This window comes from Enhydra lutris, unplaced genomic scaffold, assembly GCF_002288905.1.
Source record: "Enhydra lutris kenyoni isolate GAN:26980312 unplaced genomic scaffold, ASM228890v2 scaffoldscaffold38, whole genome shotgun sequence".
Taxonomy (NCBI): domain Eukaryota; kingdom Metazoa; phylum Chordata; class Mammalia; order Carnivora; family Mustelidae; genus Enhydra; species Enhydra lutris.
In genome coordinates this window covers 5,015,109-5,033,875 of record NW_019154122.1, presented here as the reverse complement: position 1 = coordinate 5,033,875, position 18,767 = coordinate 5,015,109, and the positions used below count along the sequence as shown (strand labels likewise).

Sequence of the window (18,767 nt, the reverse complement as noted above, 5' to 3'; positions counted from 1 at the left end):
GAGAAGCAGGCAGAGATCTTAGGGAAGAGCTTTCCAGACAGAAGAGAGCAGTGAGTGCAAAGGTCCTGTGGCAGGAGTGGGCCTGGACTATTCCAGGAACAGCCAGGGAGCCAGTGTGGCTGGAACAGAGTAAGAGAGGGAGAGAACAGGTGACGAGGAGCTCAGAGAGGGCGTGGGGGATCACAGGGACACTGAAAGCTGTGCTGATGACTTTGGGTTTGACTCGGTTAAATAGGCCAAGGAGGGGGGTTGTGCAGGGCAGTAAAAGGACGTGCATTTGGACAGGACCTCCCTGGCTGCTGTGTGGGGAATGGACTGAGGGGGATAAGGACAGACTCCTGGATACCTGTCGGGGTGGTGCCCCCTAGTAATTCAGGTAGGAGATGCTAGCGACTCAGGGGACAGCGGTGGACAGATTCTGGACATCTCTTAAAGGTAGAGACAAGATCTGCTGCTGGATTGGATACAGGTTTGTGCGAAAACGAGAAGCCAAGGGCCACTCCAGGGTTTCAGGCGTGAATACTCAGAAGGAAAAGGGTTGCCAACACCTGCACAGGGACCGGCAGGCTTGGGGGGATTAAGAGCTCAGTGTCAGACATGCTAAGTTCCAAATGATCCCTCAACAGCTGGATGTTCAAGTCTGGAATTCAGAGTACACTGCGTCGCAACTGTTTTTTAAATTGTCTCTATTTTGTGATGTTTGATATAGCAGGGGACTTGCCGGCCAGGGAAAGACCGCCCCTGGCCAGGCCGGCTAATTCCTAGAGAAAGCAAACGAACTATTAGCCCACCTTTCACCTGCCAACCAAGCAATGTCGAGTCCGCACCCCTCCCGCCCCTCCATCTGACTCGCACTCCCAGCCAGGATCTCCCCTGCCCTAAATCCCTGGGGGCCGGGACTGCCTCTGTGCCGCCACCCACAGGAATCCTTCAATCCAGCCCTTCCTGGGCTCTTGCTCCTGCCCAGACTTTCCCATAGAAACTCCAGTCATGGCTCCAAATCTAGCTCTGGCTCCGGAGACCCCTTGCTCCTCCCTGTCTCCTGACCGATGCTGGAGCTCCCCCCCGGGTTCCCCCCCAGGACATGTGGCCCCATGTGCTGTCCCATCCTCGTTTCTAGTGTAACGGTGACCTCTCCAAGGGCCCCCTCGGGCCCCTTTATGAATGAAGACCTAGACACAAACCACACGGCCAGGCTGGGGGGGCCACACGGGAGCCAGAGCCCAGAGATGGTGTTTAAAGCCACAAGGTGAGGCCACCTCGGAGGGAGTGTAGAAAGAGGGGAGGTCCTGCGGGGAAAGAGCAGGAAGGCAGACTGCCGGTGAGATCTCACCTCGGCGCTCAAGGCCCTCTTCAGCCCAGCACGTCCAGCCCTCACTGGCCATCTCCCAGAGCCCGGCTCGGCAGGCTGCCAGCACGACTGTTTGTTCCCCAAATGTCCCTTACAGTTTTGTGCATCTTTGCACAGTCTGGCCACTCTCATCCTGGCTAACAGGGAGACCTCTCTGCCTCCAAGACTCTGCTAAATCACCTCCTCCTCTGTGAAGCCTTCCCTGCCTGACCACACCCTACCCCCAAACAGACTTGGTCACTTACCCGCTTCTGCCCTCTAGTGGCCAGTTCGGCTCTCTGACCTATGTGTACTGTCTGCTGGAGGGTCCTTCTCCCCCAGACTAGATGCCCACGAGGCAGAGCCTGGATCAGATTCATCTCTGGGCTGTCAGTGCCCAGCACAGATCCACACACGGGGGCTGCTCAGTGAGCTTTGGGTGTGTGGATGGGCGGGTAGGTGGATGGTTCGGAGGATGGGTGGATGGATGGATGGATGGATGGATGGATGGATGGATGGATGGATGGGTAGACAGGTGATAGATGAATGGGTATGTAGAATGGACGGACAGAGAGGAAGCTGGGTAGGGAGGTAGATGAGTGAATAGATAGACTCAGGCTCTTTTGTGCTCCCTTCCCCGGGGAATTCTCGGGTAAAGAAAACCCCAGAATGTGCAAGGACCCCAGAGAGCCTGAGCTGCACATAGAGATCTCTCCTTGCCGGATGACAGCCAAACACCTGGGTGTGAGAGCTGCAATCACAAGGTGCCTAACTGGGGGTGGGACACGGGAGAGTGAGTCACCCGCTGCTCAGCAGCACAGTGTCACGATGCTGCCACAGAGACAGCAGGCACACAGGTGGGATGGTGGCTGCGCAGCCAGGAGGCGGCCAGCCCAGCGGCTGACGGAACAGACCACAGAGACCCCGTCCCGAGTGCCCGGGGGAGCAGAGCGCCTCCGACCATCACCGAGCCGGCTCTCGCTGACTGTTCATGCTCACAGGACGCGGAAAGGAGACGGGACTTTGCTTCTGAGTCTCTCGGATGGGCAGCCAGAGGCAGAAGACTAAACAGGGGCAGTGGGGGAAGACTCTGTCCCCAGCCCTGGGCCTTCCTGCCCCCTCCTCCCCCAGCCACCCACCTGCCAGGTTGCCGGGGCTCATCTGCTGGGCCAGGATCTCCTTCAGCTTCTTGATCTCCTCCTGGTACTCGCGCAGGAGGGCGTCCTTGGGGTCCTCGTTGATGCGTGGCTTGTTCTTGATGTTCTTGGCCCGGCTGGCGTAGCGCAGGGTGCTGAGTGTCTCGTCATAGTTGTTGTCCGCGGGTGACAGGCAGGCCACCATCAGCGTCTTCGTGTTGCCGCCCAGCGAGTCCTGCAGCAGCCGCGTCAGCTTCGAGTCCCGGTAGGGGATGTGTTTACAGCGCCCGTCCACCAGGGCCGAGATGACGTTGCCCAGGGCCGACAGTGACAGGTTGATCTTGGTGGCCTCCTTGAGCCGCTCCCCCGTGGCACCCGTCTTGGACTGCCGCTCGCTGCCCGCCAGGTCCACCAGGTTCAGCTTGCCAGCACGGAGGTGGTCCTGGCCCCGCTCGTCTGTGGACAGACCAGGCGGAAGGTGAGGGGAACACAGTGCTCCCACCACCAGCCACATAGGAGTCCATGAGAGAGGCACTGTCACCATCCCCATCTTACAGAAGAGGAAACTGAGGCTCAGAAAGGCATCTAACTGGCCCAAGGTCACACCCCCGCTAAGTGGCAGACCCAAGGTCAGAACACAGGGCTGCTTGACCCGGGGAGCAGAAGCTAGAAGGTCCAGACTATTCTCTGAGCGTGGTGGGGATTTTTTTCAGTGATCACAATGGCTCCCCCAGATTCCCTGTGAGGCCAAGAGTGGGAGGATGTGACTGGGTCACCCAGGGCCTTGTATCCTTCACTGCAAAAGACATTGACTTTGGAGGCTCTTGGATCTGGTTCCCGACCCAGCCCCGCCTCCTCCTTGCTGTGTGACCTTAGCAAAGCCCTACACCTCTCTGGTCCTCCATTCTCACAGCCACAAAATGAGATTAACAGCAGCTCCCCACTTGGGCTGGTTGTTGGGAGGAGTAAAGTAAATGGAGGGCACATTTTACAGAGTTGACTCAGGGCCCAGCACACAGCAGGGTCTCGTACCCCTGAGAACAAGCCTGGATCTGTGGTGACCAAGGTCCTGTGGACAAGGCAGACCCCGGTGGTGAGGGTGACAGGAGTCGGGCCCTGGCTGGCAACATGGGCTCAGAGCACAGGTTTTGAAGGCGCAGATCTTGGGCATCCAATTCTGATTCTATATCTTAGTTGCTATGAAACTTGGGGAAAATAGACCAGAACGAACATGGGGCACCTGAGTGGCTCAGTGGGTTGAGCCTCTGCCTTCCGCTCTGGTCATGATCCCAGGGTCCTGGGATCAAGCCCCAAGTCGGGCTCTCTGCTCAGCAGGGAGCCTTCTTCCTCCTCTCTCTCTCTCTCTCTCTCTGCCTGCCTCTCTGCCTATTGTGATCTCTGTCTGTCAAATGGATAAATAAAAATCTTAAAAAAAAAAAAAAAAAAAGATGTTCATGGTAGCATTGTTTACAACACTCCCGAACGGGAAACAACCTCACTGCCCTCTAAAGGTTGGATAGAAAATCGCATGAGAGACGTGCCCTCCTTCAGCTGGCACCCAGGGTCTCAAAGACCAGGCAGGAACGATGCTCGGGGCTGGCGTGGGGAATGGGACGCAAGGGAGAAACTAAATACAGCGTCAGAGTTCGATTGTTTTTGTAAATTTCACAGGATAATAGGGACCAAAAAGCCCCAATACACTCAAATGCTAATAGGTGTGTTTATGAGTAATTTTACCTACCTTTCTCTAATTCCTAAATAGCATTATTGAGCTTATTTTATAATGAGAATGATAAACATCTTTTTAAATTTATCTATAGGGCGCCTGGGTGGCTCGTTTGGTTAAGTGCCCAATTCTTGACTTTGGATCAGATCGTGATCTTGGGGTCATGAGATGAAGTCCTGCTTGACGTTCTCCCTCTCCTTCTGCCCCCTCCCTGCTCACACACACACTCACTAAAAAAAATTTAAAAAATAGAAAAATAAATTTGTTTAAAAGCCTGTCTCCAGGCAGCCTCCTCCATCCTTCAAACCCTTCTGCAAAGACCAAGGTGCACCCCCAAAGGCACCCTGTCCAGATCCTTCCTCACCTGCCCTAGGCCCTGCCCCCCAAGCACAGCCTCATGGCAGGATACCGTGACCTCACTGACCCTGCCCAACCCATATCAGCACCCTGGGGAGACAGACCCAGCAAGCACCAGGCAGCTGGTCTGGGGCCAGGTCACCCCACATGCTGGGGGATGTCAGGGGAGGTACCCCAGCTTTGACCTTGGATCTGGGATCTCTCCAGAATTATGTTTCTGGTTGGGCGGAGGCTGCTTCCTACGGCAGTGCTCGAGAGAGTTCTATCCATGATGGACTTGGAGGCAGCTGCCGTGTTATTGGGAAAAGCCCAGATGTCAGAGAGAATCAGGTTCGAATCCCAGCTCCCCCACTTATCAGTGGGACCCCACACAAGCAAGCCACTGCACCTCTCAGAGCCTCAGTTTTCCAGTCAGTAAAATGGCAATGAGAACGCCTGCCTCTAGGACTCCTGTGGGCTGTAAACGGAAGGAAGCCTGGGAAGTACTTAGCACAGCTGCTACCAGCGGCAAGAAATAAATACGAGTTTCTTCCCTTCCTCAGGGACTCTCCTAGACAGGCGGACGCGGGGGATGACTGAAGGGTGGGGAGCACCGCAGAGAAAGAGGAGACACCGAAAGGTCCAGGCAGGACACGCTGGAGACAGAGCCTGGGATCAAGGCCCAGCTCTGACGCTTTCTAGTTGCGGGACCTCAGTTTCCTCATTTGTGAAATGGGGGCGACGCTGATAGCCACCTCCTGGGCTGTGGTAAGGAATAAACAAGCTAACTCACAGAAACTGCGTGGCACATAGTAGGTGCTCAGGGTGAGCGGCCAGTGGCAGTACTGTTGATGCTGCTGCTTACCCGGGAAACCTGTGCTCTACCTAGCACAGGAGGGTCCTCCTGGGCGGCCTCCAGGCCGTTCGAGCACCTTCGCCCAGTTTCGGATGGGGCCCCCGAGGCCCCGGGAGGTGAAAGGTCTCCGCCCGGCTCTGGCTCCGGATCCCCTGCCCCCAGTAGCCCCCGCACGTACCCACGGCGTAGATCTCGATGCTGATGGTGAAGATGGAGTGGGAGCGTGAGGAGTCCTTGTTCATCAGCGTGTAGCCCACTGAGCGGTTCTTCCAGCCCGTCTCCATGATGCGCTCACACTGGGCCACGCTGTGCACCGTGTGCATGGAGAGCCCCTTCACGTACACGCCCCTCTCCGGGTGCTCCTTCAGCTATGGGTGGGAGGGACGGGTCAGAGCCTTGTGGGACCAGGGATCCCCAAGGGACCCAGGGAAGGGCCCAGTTCGGGCCGCCTCTGCCCTCCTGCAGCGCAGGGAGACACCTTATGGTCCCTCCAACAGGCAGGGGCTTTGCTCCAGGTGGAACCAGCCTCAAACCCATCCCACTTCTTCCTTCCTTGTTGTGGGACCTTGAGCCAGTAACTCAACTTCTCCGGGCCTCGGTTTCCATATCTGTAAAATGGGTATGAGATACCCATCTCTTAGGGACGGGATGGGAATTCAGTTAAATAAGGCCCGTCCAGGCTTGGCACAGGTCCTGGCACGTGGCAAGTGCCCGGTAACACCAGGCGATGTCCACGTTGTTGGTGGTGGCGGGATTATTATGAAGGGCCATTCTAGCCCGGGCGCTCAGCTGCCAGGGGCTGACCCTGTAGTCCCCCGAGGGCTCGGAAAGCTGCTCTTTCGCCCTTTCGATAGGGCTCCTGATCGCCTCTCTGCTGTGGCTCCTGGGAAACAGGAACGTTCCCAGGCCTTTGGATCGTGGCCGGCAAAGGGCCATTTGTTGCCCAGAACTCCCACTGGCGCCATCTCAAACCGGCCTCCAGCCCTCAGTGGGATGGCAGCAAGCAAATTAATTTATCTGACTGCTCCCTGCTTCCTCTCCAGGCAGCCAAGTTGTTTTGTTGCTGACACAGAGCTGTGAAATGCAATATTTTTCAAGTGTGAGGAAATAAAACCACCCCGGTGAGAGCAGAATGAATTAGGACAAGTCATGTCCCTGCTGGTCTGAGCCACAGAGGCTCAGGGGCTTTGCTCCCGGCGGCTCTGGGGTCCCACGTGGGGCTGGGCCCTCACTGCGTGGGGTCAGGGGGTGGGCACCCAGGCTTGCCCTATCTGCTCAAGTGTGGAGAAACACCCAGACCAAGACTGAAGGACTGGAAAACCATCGGAGGCACAGACTAGGAAGGGATTTGCTGAAGGTCACAGAGCTATTAGTAACAGAGAATCAAATGGGATCCCCCGCTATGGCAGGCTCCACAGGCCGGGGATGGAGAAGACGGAGCATCCGGCAATAACTGAAGTCTGAAATGACCAAGGGCTGACCTTGACCTAGGACGTAGGGGTGAGGACAGAGCACCAAGGACGGAGGGAAGCAGGAGACCCTGCCAACAGAGGGTGGTTGAAGCTGACCTGAAAAGCGCTGGCAGTGCCCTCTGGCTCCCATCACCTGCCTGCCTGCCCACCCAGCCCCAGGACCTGGAAGCCGCATGCACACAGTGGGCCCTGGGGGTGAGCAGTTGCTCCGGGCCTCAGTCTCGGGGAGCAGCAGGCTCCTGGTATCCTAGGTCAGAGGCCTGGCCTTGCCACTTGCTGGCCGGAAAAGTCAATTTGCCTCTCTCCGCCCCGGTTCCCTCTTCTGTCTGATGATGATAAATGCTGCTTCTGCAAGACCACTAGGACGACTGAGAAGAGGATGGAGCTAAAAGCCAGTCTTGTGGGTACGTGGAGGGGCGCCACCAGCCTAGGGCATGGGGGGTAGGGGGCACCCCTCAGGAGCAGGGAATGTGGGCGGGGAGGCAAGCCCTCCCGCAGCAACGCCACTGCCCTACTTTTAGGCCCTGGAAGGCTTGCTCCCCAACCTTACGATCCCCCACAATCCTGCCCCACTCGGTCCCAGCCCTGCTGTCCCAGGGAGGCCCTGAGTGCCCGAGTAAATACTCCCTCCGACCCAGCCCAGAGCCTGGGCACCATGGCAACAGCTGGGATGCAGCTGGCAAGGGGCAGGTGCCCCAGGAAGAAGGGGCTCCTGACACTGCCCCCCAGTACAGTGAGAGGCCCCCAAGGGCTTTACCTCTACCGCCCAGGGTGGCCTGGTTCCCTGAGGCTGGTTGGTAGTGGTGTCCGGGCCCAACTACTCACCTCTAATTACCAAAACCATCAGGCCCTGTGGGAAGCACGGGTTCCGAGCCCGTGCTGCGGGGCCGGCCACCTGGACTCAAACCCAGCCTCCCCCTTTCCTGACTGTGTGCTCGGGGGCTGGCCTCGCCCAGGCGCATTGAGCCTCCGTTTCCTCCTCTGGCATAAAGGGTCAGAGCAGCACCCCCTCCTAAGGCTGTCCTGAGGTTCCCAGGAGCACCCATCTGCACCTTCTCCAGGAGGCAGTGGGTCAAATCCCCCACACCCGGTGCCCCGGCGGGGAGTGTCTCGGGGTGCCTCTGTCACTGGCACCCCCAGCCCCCCACCCCAGCAGGCTGACTCACCAAGCCTAAGACCTGGGGCCCAGATGGGGCAGGGGCACAGCTGCCAGCCCTCAGGGCCTGCATCACTGAGGCCCTTCTAGGGTCCTGGGTGTGGAAGCAGGGGAGGTGGGCCCCCTGCTGCCCCAGTGTGGGTTGGCAGGGGGCCCTGATCCCCCAAGCTGGCCTTTCTTGGGACTGACACGTGGAAGCAACGTCCTGTGCCTTCCTCCTCCCCCACATCTCCCTGCCTCGGGGCTGAGCTGTGACTCAGCTGCTCCAACTCCTCGATAGAGAAAACAGTAGAAAGACTGCAGGTGGGCGGCTGGAGGTCCCAGCCCAGAAAGGGCAGAGCGCTGCTGCATTTGTCGGGAGCTGAGGCTGGGGGGCCCGGCCACCTGTCAAAAGATGGGGCCTGGGAGGGAGGGAGGTCACACCCATGTGGACCTGCTATAGCACGCGGCCGGGCACCTAGCACCGGAGGTCTTCCCAGGCTTCGCTGTATGAACGGTTCACCGGCCGGATGTGCTTCCCTTGGCTGGAACCCCATTACTGGCTTCTTAGTGCCCCGGGGGGTTCTCTGTGTTGCTGACCCCAAAGCATTCTGGCAGGGAAGCCCCTGACCACTCAGATCCCACAGGGTCTGCTACCAACACCATTACTAGCAATTAGCTGTGTGGCCTTGGCCACGTCCCTTCCCTTCCCTGGGACTCAGTTTCTCCATCTGTACTAGGAAACGGCAGACTAGAAGCTCTCTAAGGGTCTTCCCAGCTCAAATTCTTAGGGATTTTTCCTCAGTATGGCCAAAACAAACACATTTTTCAAGACAGCTGCTGCCTGGGGTCTGATCTGTTCACTTGGATCAAAGCGTGGTCTCAGGTCAGAGAGGAACTCGCAGACATCCCAGCGGGGGTGCCCAGGGGACAAGTAGGAGGCTCAAGCAGAGTAGGGACATAGCCCTGCCCCCTCCACGTGGGTAGGGATCGGGGGAACCAGGTGCTTCCAACACCCTGTCCAGTCTGGGGGTCACCGGGGGTCAGGAGGACAGGGAGGCATCAGCAGCAGCCCCGTCACCTGGTTCTGTCAAGGCATGGGCCCTGGGGAGACTTAAGCAGCTCGTCACAGAAAATGTCCAACCCTGGGGTTGCCAGGGTGGCTCAGTCCGTTGACAGTTAAGCATCTGACTCTTGGTTTCAGCTCAGGTCACAATCCCAGGATCTCAGGGTCCTGAGATCAAGCCCCGCGCTGGGCTCCGTGCTCAGCGCAGAGTCTGCCTGGGACTCTTTCCCTCTCCTCCCCCTCCGCCCCTCCCTACTTGCTCGCTCTCTGACTCTCATTCTCATTAATTAATTAATTAATTAATTTTTTTAAAAAGGAAGAAAATGTCCAACCCTGACTCTGGCTTCCTAGCCTCAGGCAAGTCACCTTCTCTTTCTCAAACCCTTTCATCCATAAAATGGGAATCTCCATGGCAACCTCCTGGGGTGATGTGCCCCCAGCTCGGGCATTCTGACTCTGCAGGAGGTGGGCCTCTTGGGAAGTCCCCTGGTTGCTTGGTCAGATAAGAAGTGTGGGAGTCAGGGGTACCCCCCTGCATTCTGGCCACAGGACTGACTCAGCCTCCCCTCCACCCCCGCCCCCTGCGCTGGCCTCTCCCCCTAGGACCCGACCCGGCCACCCCAGCATTTAAAGAGTCCCAGAGAGGACGCATAATCCAGGCCTCCCACTCAGGCCAAGACCTGGGTCCAGCCTTGCCACCAACTGGCTGTCGGGCCCTAGCAAGTCACTTGACCTCGCTGGGCTCCCCAAAGGGTCAGCCAAATTCTGCCTATCATGTGTGATCCCCTCAGAGCCACATGTTGAAGGCCTTCTGTGCGCTGGGCTCTGCGAAGGGCTCGTGCTCGCCTCCCTCTTTGGTGCTCATTTTGTAAGGGTCATGTCACCGGTCCTGGGGTGCCCCATACCAGACACCTTGCAAAGGGGAACAAAGTCCCAGAATCTGAGGCCACAAACAACCATGAAATGGGATGTTTGGGGTCACGACCTTGAAGTCAGACAGACCTAGGTTCAAGTCCAGTTGTGGCCACACACATAGGCAAGTGGGTTTATCTAAGCGTCCCTTCCCACACGGGTAGACTGGGGATAGCAGCTACCCAACGGGATCACTGTGACTAGTGACAGGGTCATGTGCCTAGAGCAGCAGCAAAGAGAACTCAATAAATGATAATCGTTATCACCTTCCTTCTAGCTTTTGGGGCCCTTCGAGATTTTTAAGTAACTTTTTTAGAAGTGGAACCTATTTTTCAAATGAAATCTATCACAAAACTCCATCTACTTCACCAGATATAGGTGGCCTGACCCCAGGTAAGGTCCAGTCCTCTACTGTGTGGTCAGGGGTATGCCTGTGAGCGCCCCCCCTGTACCAGGGACTCTGAGAATCCTCCAAAATTCAAGTTCAAAAGTCCCCACTCTCATCTGAACCAGCGCCTGTGGCCCCAGGATACCTTCCCCGTGCTTCTGAAGGAGCACTGATGCCAGCCTCTCCCCTCCCTCGGCCCCTCCCTGCCCTGGGCCATGTTCACACCCACCTCCAGCTTCTGCTTGGTGTCTGTCCCCAGCAGGTCACGGACATCTTCGTTGTAGATCTCTAGGTAGGAGGCCCGGACCAGGAACTTGGTATTCTCTGCACACTGCCAGGTGTGGACAGGGACAGCCAAGACACCTGAGTGCCTACTGCCAACACTGACCCAGCCCCCTACACCCTCTCCAGCCAGGACCTAATAAAAGGACATCACGGCCAGAGAGGCACGACGTCAACAGGAGGGGAGTCCCCAAGCCCTCCTGGCCCTGCCTGCCTGCCTGGCCAGCTGCCTGTCGCTCCACTCCAGCCCCGTGGGCCCCTGGGCTCCTCTGACTTGCTTAATTCTCATACTACTACTGTCACATGCTCTCTCCACTGCCTCATAGGAAAGGAAATGGGAGAGGCCTCCCCATTATTCAGGTAGAGAAACTGAGGCCAAGGTAAGGGCCAAGCACTGGCTTTGGTCTGATCCTTCCTTATTGCTAAGGTTCCCGGGGGCGGAGGGAGGGCACAAAATGAGTCCTGGGAGCAGGTACGGTAGGCTCTACGGCTGACCGGGGTCGCAGGCCCCACTCTGCCATCTCTCCGAAGCAAGGATTTCTGCTCATGGCCAGGACTGGCCCCCAAGGCAGTCCTCACCTGCAGCCCAGACACTGGGATCCCCAGTCTTGCCCTGCATAGAAGGGGGGTTAAGTCTGGGCTTCCCTATGTCGAAAATGGGGACAATGGAGATCTCCTGGGCAAGGGTGGGGGTTTGGTGAGATCATGACGCTAAGGGCTTCCCACTAGGCTTGGTCAGTAGTAACTGCTTCATTAATTGTCACAACCCCTTCTTGGGCCGGTGCTCTGGGTCATCAGGTCCACGTGGGACAGCAAGTAAAACGTTAAAGTCCAAAAATGGCAGGATGAAAAACACGGAACTGGGAAGCAGAATTTTCTCAATGTGAAGTTCTTCTCCCATCCCCCTTTCAGAAACCGGGGCCTGCCTCTGCTCACGGCAGAGGTCACGGCAGTCTCCGATGTGCTCAGAGTCCTTGCTGCGGGGCATTGGTGCTCCAGGACCCCTCGCCGGAATGTGTGGGGAGCCCCCAGCCCTTAGCGCCAGCCCTGCCCCTTCCCGCCATGAGGGCCCTACCTGGACACTCTCGAAAACGTGCTCGAAGGCCCTGGGGATGACGCCTCTCTGGGAAGGCGGGTCCGGCAGGCCCTGCATGGTGAAGGACTTCCCGCTGCCCGTCTGACCGTAGGCGAAGATGGTGCCATTGTAGCCCTCGGTGACACCCTGCGTGGGGGGACCACAAGCCCGGTGCTCAGCTGGCCGGGCCCAGCGGGACTCGGGGCCCCTCCCCAGGTGTCATGATGGCACCCGGCCGGCAGGCAGTGCAGAGACGAGTGAGCCCCGCTCTGCCCCCAAGGAGCTCACCTCCTGGTGGGGAGTCTGACACACGCAAGTGACCCTCATACCAGGCAAGCGGAGGTGTCCGGGGAGCGGGCAAGGGGGGGGGCAGACAGAAAAGGGGGAGCTGCAAGGTGGCTCAGGGTTCAGGAAGAGGATGGCTTTCCAGGCTGATGGGAGCACAGAGCGGGCAGAGGCTGAGGACAGGTGGAGCGGGAGGAGGGGAGAGAAGACAGGAAGGAAGCCAGAGCAGCACTGAAGTAGGTCTTCATTCACAGACACATTTATTCATTCCGTAGGCACAGGCACCACGCTCTAGCTGGGGACATGGTGATGAACAAGGCGCAACCCCAGTCCCTGCCCTCGCAGAGCTCATGAGCTCATCGATTCTAGAACTCAGCATGGGGGAGGGGGGAGCCTGTGTCAGCACAGAACGGCTGCTCCCAGGCCCCGAGGGCCCACCTGGCATCTTCGCCCAGCGACACTGCCAAGACCCATCCTGTGGACCACCGAGGGGCCCGGGATCCCCAGGGACTGCTGCTGGAGGAGACCCCAAGTCACGATTCACGGCTTCTCGGAGGCCTAGGCCTCATTTTTACGGGCAGAACTGGACAAGCACCTCTGCTTTGTCCAAGGAAGCCCCGAACGCTGTGTGGGTTCCTGCACTTCATCAGAGGGAGGGGGGCTGCATGAAGGGACAGCCCCCTGAAGGGGTGCGGGGGGCAGGGCAGAGCAGTCACCTGCTGGAAACCTCAGAGCCGGGGACACCTGCAGCCCCAGGATCAGATGGTGCTGGGCCCAGAGTATCTGAGTCACCCAAACCCGGAGAAGGTGTTCTACACGAAAACAGAGATGGCTTCACTGGTGGGTAGGGTAGCCAGCAGCCATGCTAGAAATGGGCCCAGTGGGACTGAGAAACTGAATTTCTTTGATTTGATTTAGTTCATTTACATTTAACTGAAGCAGTAGGAAATGTTTTTCCATTAAGCATCACTTTATTTTTTGTTTCATTTTAACTGTTAACACTCGAGCATCTGCAAGGAAACATGCTACAGTGTAAAACACAGCTGAGTTCAAAGACTGCATGAAGAAAGAATGGGGAATACCCCACTGTCACTGCATGACGACATCTATCAGCGTGTTTTCTTGAAATAAAATTTTGGGTATACTGGGTTAAATAGAATTTATTATTAAAGCTAATTTCATTTTGTTTCCTTTCCCTTTTTAAAATGCTCTGCTGGGGGGGCACCTGGGTGGCTCAGTGGGTTAAAGCCTTTGCCTTCGGCTCAGTCATGATCCCAGGGTCTTGGGATAGAGTCCCAAAAGGCGTCAGGCTCTCTGCTTGGCAGGGAGCCTGCTTCCCCGCCCCCAACTCCGCCTGCCTCTCTGCCTACTTGTGATCTCTGTCTGTCAAATTAAAAAAAAAAAAAAATCTTAAAATAAAATAAAATAAAATGCTCAGTTGGTTGAGCGTGGGACTCTTGGTTTAGGCTCAGATCATAAGGGGTCCTGGGATCGAGCCTCGCATCGGGCTCCCTGCTAAGCAGGAAGCCTACTTCTCCCTCTCCCTCTGCTTGTGCTCTCACTCTCTCTCTCAAGTAAATAAACAAAATCTTTAAAAAATAAAAAACTTAAAATTAAAAAAATTTTTAATTAAATTAAAAATTAAAAAGTCACACCTCTCATAAATCATATATATAAAATAACAAATATCTTAACAAAATAAAGTATGCTTACTAGAACATTTAAATTAAGCATGTGGCTCACGTTACATTTGTACTGGAGATCCTTGCTCCAGAGCTGGGATCTTCAATGGGGCGGCCACTAGCCACATGTAGTTATTTAATTTTTTTTTTTAAAGATTTTATTTATTTATTTGACAGAGATCACAAGTAGGCAGAGAAGCAGGCAGAGAGACAGGAGGAAGCAGGCTCCCCACCCAGCAGAGAGCCCGATGTGGGGCTCGATTCCAGGACCCTGGGATCATGACCTGAGCCGAAGGCAGAGGCTTTAACCCACTGAGCCACCCAGGTACCCCGTAGTTATTTAAATTTAACTTGACTTTAAACAAAATTAAAATTCAGTCCTTCAGTAGCACTAGCCTCTGTTCAGGTGCTCCCCTGCCGTTGATGGCCGGTGGCAGCTCGAGACAGAACATTTCCACCGCTGCAGAAAGTTCTACAGAACAGGATATCATTCCACAGCGAGGTAGAAAACAATTTTACGTGCATTTTTAAGGCAAAACATAGGATTTCAAAAAGTTTTCACCCATCAAGTGATACCTCCAGAGCTGCAAGGGCAAGCAGACAAGTTTGCCCGAGGAACAGGTCCTGACTGTGGCCCCTCGTTCCTCCACCCCAGGGTCCACACGTCTCCCTGCTCTCTTACCAACCAGCAGACTTGCAGGAAATCAATGGCTAATGGATTCTTTTAACTCGATGTCACCCTTGGCAGTAATTCCCATGAAACTGCATTACAGGCTGGATGTGCTGAGTACTTTTCTTCCCTTACATTAAACATGTAACTACTGCAACTGAAATTAAAAGCATCTGTCCAGGGGCTCTTGGGTGGCTCGGTTGGTCAAACGTGTGACTCCTGATATCAGCTCAGGTTGTGATCTTAGGGTCTGGGGATTGAGTCTGCTTCTCTCCCTCTCCCTTTGCCCCTCTCCCCACTTGGGTTTTCTCTCTCTCTCTTCCTCTTTCTCTCTCTGAAATAAATAAACCTTAAAAAAATTTTTTTAAGAGCATCTGTCCTAAATTGCTTCATGTCCCCCTTCCGCCCCTTCCCAAGCACACCACTGAATGTCCCATCTGGGGACCGAATCCCATGGCTTCTACTGCACTGATGTCTGGGCGTGGTAGAAGTCATGGTACCTGGCCTGTGGCTGGGCTGGGTACGGTTCATCAGGGGCAACTCCAAGGCCATGGGTGTGAAGCCGGGAGAAGGGGCAGATGGCAAAGTCACTGGCTGGGAAAGAGACCGTCGACCAGGTAGCAGGCCAGGCGTGGAAGTGAGGAGCTCAGGTGAGAATGGGGTGAGGAGGTGGAAGTGGGGGGTTTAGGGTGGGCAGCACCCAGGAAAGCCAAAGAGATCACCCAGGGACAGAGAAGATCAGGAATAGGGACTAGATTTGAGGCCTGGAGAAGCAGGAAAGAAAAGGGCAGGAAGGGGCAGTCAGAAGTGCTGGGGGCTTTGTGCAATAGGGACCCAAAGTCAAGGGCCTGGATGGAAGGCCCCATGGAGATGGCAGAAGCCCCAGGAGAGCCTAAAGTGGGCTCAGAGCCCCGCCAGGCAGACCCACAGCCCCGACCCTAATGGCACAGCTGCTCCTGGCTCAGAGTCACCTGAGCTGTGCTCGGCGTGCTGCTCATTTAATGGGAGGCAGCAGGATGGAGCACGGGACCAGACACTGTGCTGGGTATCAAAACCGCCCCTAACTCATTCTGTGATACTCCAGACCTCAGTTTCCCCACCAAGAATGAGGACTCCAGCTCTATACTTGTCCCCAGAGTCAAATGCAGGCCTCCACCTGGAAGGCCCCTGCCTCCACCTTCCTACCTGGCTTCCCCTCTCTTTCTTCAGGTCTCAACTTAAACCTCACCACTTTCAGGAAGCCCTCCCAGCCTTCCCCTCCCTTCCTATACCCTCCAAGCCCAGGTTCTCCAGCTGTCAACATGCCCCAGGCTTCCTCTCCCCTTCATCACCTTGGATTGTAGTATTACAACCCTGGAATGTGGGCAGGGGGCTGGAATTGGTGTATTAGCTTAGCTGCTCCTCCCCATGACCATGAGCTCACGGAGGGCAGAGGCCACGCCTTTCAGGGCTGGTATGGAGCTGCTACTTTTTAGCTGAATGGGTGAATGAATGAAAATGAGCTTCTGTCATGTTGAATTCAAGGCTCTGGGGGATGTCCAGAGGCAGGTGTCTGGCAGAGAATCCCAAGAAGTGGGGGAACTCAGGAGAAGAGGGAGAGCCAGAGGGGAGATGTGATAGAAACACCGTCCTTAGTGTCTCCTTACCTGGGGCTGGGGTTTCCCGAGGAAGTGCTCAGGGGAGTACTTCCAGGATGAGGCAGGGACCCACGAGCAAGGCCAAGGGACTCAGTCTTGGAATCTAAATCTCTAAGGGGCCAACCCTGGAAAAGGGAGCAGAGGAGGTCTGTAGGGCCTCAGGGACAGAGCCAGGACAGGCAGCTAAAGCTTCAGGGACACTAATTCTGACTCACCACGCAGAACAGTCTTCTAGGCGCCAAGAAGCTAAGGGGAAAGGGGCTGCTTTGGGAAGAGTGAACTTCTGCCACTGGGTGGACATTCAAGGACCCAGTGGGGAGAGGGGGCGCACCAGACACAACCCCTCAGGTCCCTTCTAGCCTAGGAGTGTGACAGCCCCCCAGTGCAGAAGGACAGCCTAGCCATCCCCAGTGTCTGGGACCACAACCTAGGGAGAGCTGCCCTCATCTCCCGGGCATCATTTCCATAGGGCCCTGACCACTGGGGAGTTCTGGGCTTCAGAACACTTCAATGCTCTCAAGGGAGGGCTTTGAGCCTGGTAGAGAAATGGGGCAGTCGAAGGAGGTGCTCTGGAGGATTTAATTGGCCTGCCAGCGAAAACAACAAAGGTTCTACCACGCATTTTGGAAACACTGGGTTTAGGAAGTCAAATCAGTTTCTTCACTGCAGGACTCTCCAGAACCTCAGGTACCTGAATATGCCTTGGGAAGCTTCAAGCGAAGGATGTAAGCACCATTTCCCAAAGTTGTCCTTTTTCCCTGGGACAACCTGTGACATCTCACTTAACTAATGACTCGCTGAATGGCTGGGGAGATGCCTTGGGAAGAGCCTGTGGCCAGAAGACATGAGGCGTAGCTCCAGCCACTCCCCTGCTGGAAGCTTGGGCAAGTTTCCCTCTTCTGGGCCTCAGTCATCCTATCTGTGAAATGTGCAAGCCACCTAGTGTGAGTGCTCCGGAAAGCAAAAGCCCTATGAAGGGTGACAAACTGGTGTTGCCTCTTTGTTCCTCAACTGCTGAGAGGAAGATGATGATGGGTTAGAACAAAGGGAAACGGTTTCCGTTCCTCCCAGACAAAGGCCGAAAGGAGGGAAGCAGAGATCTTTGTCGGAGGGAGGATGAGAGACGATTCTGGATGCTGAGGGGAGAAAGCAGAGGCTACAGCCGGGGAAGAAGAGGAGGAGGCTGGGGGAAGAGGCTTGAGCATTTGGAGAAGTCCTCAGGTCCTCAGCTGATGGTGGAGGGCAGGCAGTCTTGGAGGCTGGAGCTCTTGTGGGCAGGGGGCTGGGAGGGGTGGGGGGCGAGGGCCAGCTCTGGCCTTGCAGACAGTGGACACCGGAACCTGGACGTTGTAGGTGGGTTCCAGCTGTCTCCTACCTAGACAAAAGACTTCAGCCCAACCTGTTGGTGTCCACCTACTTCCTCCAGAGGGGCGTCCCAGCCCAGCTCGGGAACAGCGCTGTCCCTGCAGGCCCCCTGGGCGGCGGCCCCCCGGGCGCCCTCACCTCCACCAGCGGGTAGGCGATCTCGTTGTAGATCTGCTCGGTGAAGTGGTCCATGTAGTAGGCGCCGTCGAAGGTGAACTGCTTGGGCGGCTCGTCGGCGGCGCCCGGGTTCTGGATGAAGCACTGGCCGCGCGCGGAGTCCACCGTCACCACCGGCTGGCAGTTCAGCTCCCGCTCCCGCTGGTTCATGGGGCGGCAGCGCACCACCACCTTCACCGACTCCGAGGCCATGGCGCCTCGGCGGGGGTCCCCCCGGCGCGGCCTGACGTGGGCGGTGCGGCCAGGACTCAGGGCCGCTGGGGTTAGGGGGTGGGGCCAGCGCTGGGCGCGGGGGGCGGGGCCTCGCGGCGGGGGCGGGGCCTCGCCCGCCGCCGGGGGCCGGGACTCCCCGCGGAGCGCCCGGAGAAGAGAAGGGGCGCGGCGGTGGGGTCGCAGGACCGGAGCCGGGACCGCCGCCTCCTCCCGCGCCCGGGCTCGCCCGTCCCTGAGGCCCGGCCCGGGGAGGAGGCAGTGGGGGATCCGCGCTGCAGGCGCCGCCGCACGACCGGAACCCCGGAGCCGCCCCAGCCGCCCGCGGGCACGCGCGCCGCCGCGGCGTTCGCGGTTGCCCGGCAACGCCTGTGGCGTCACAGCCGACGGCTCCCGGGGATGGGGGTGGGGGGTCTGCGAGTTCTCGGCACCCAGCCCCTGGGAGAGTCGCGCAGGAGTCTAGCTGTTGGCTGGCCGGGGCGGCTTGCTTCGCTGGAGCGTCAACTCTCTCCTCTAATCCCCACTGCCCAGTTCAGAGAGGTTAAGCAATCTGCCCGAGGTTGCTCAGCTAGGACCGGGAGAGATGCAGGAGGCAGGCCTTCAAGCGGTAGTTAGAGGCCTACTGAGAAAGGCGACAGGGACCTTGCTGCCTTTTACCCACACCCCTCTACTGATTCAGGGGAGGGCTGCCTCCGACAGAGCAAATCTTCCTTCTTATGCTGCCCTCATTTTTTCTAAGACAAAGGTTAAAAAACAGAACAAAACCATTTTTGAGAACCGAAGTCTTTTGGCCAGAGAGGTTGCCAGGCCAAAATCCCCCGGCTCAGCCCAAGTCCCTCCAGCCGGAACGGCGACTGTCATTTCCTTGCAGGAAGTGCCCACTGAGGATTTTAACAGAAGAGACAGGATTTGAATTAATCTACCTATGCTATTCCTTCAGGACATCCTGAGCCCCTGAGGACAGGAGCCCTCTGGTTCGCCACCCAGCACCAGCTAAAGTTATGGTTGGCAAATCAAGATAGGCAAA

General features: G+C 56.8%; 1 protein-coding gene across 2 annotated transcripts in view; it reads right to left on the bottom strand.

Annotated features, from left to right (window-relative positions):
• LOC111154788 (kinesin family member 17) overlaps window positions 1–17,722 on the bottom strand; it is a 39,675-nt gene extending 21,953 nt beyond the window's left edge. For both annotated transcript variants that reach the window (XM_022514700.1, XM_022514699.1), the window contains exons 1-5: window positions 17,492–17,722; window positions 11,715–11,861; window positions 10,587–10,688; window positions 5,563–5,752; window positions 2,470–2,922 (exon numbers count right to left, since the gene is read on the bottom strand). In XM_022514700.1, the coding sequence (XP_022370408.1) occupies window positions 2,470–2,922; window positions 5,563–5,752; window positions 10,587–10,688; window positions 11,715–11,861; window positions 17,492–17,722 (1,123 nt within the window). The remainder of the gene's footprint in view (window positions 1–2,469; window positions 2,923–5,562; window positions 5,753–10,586; window positions 10,689–11,714; window positions 11,862–17,491) is intronic.
• Window positions 17,723–18,767: the final 1,045 nt, after the last annotated feature.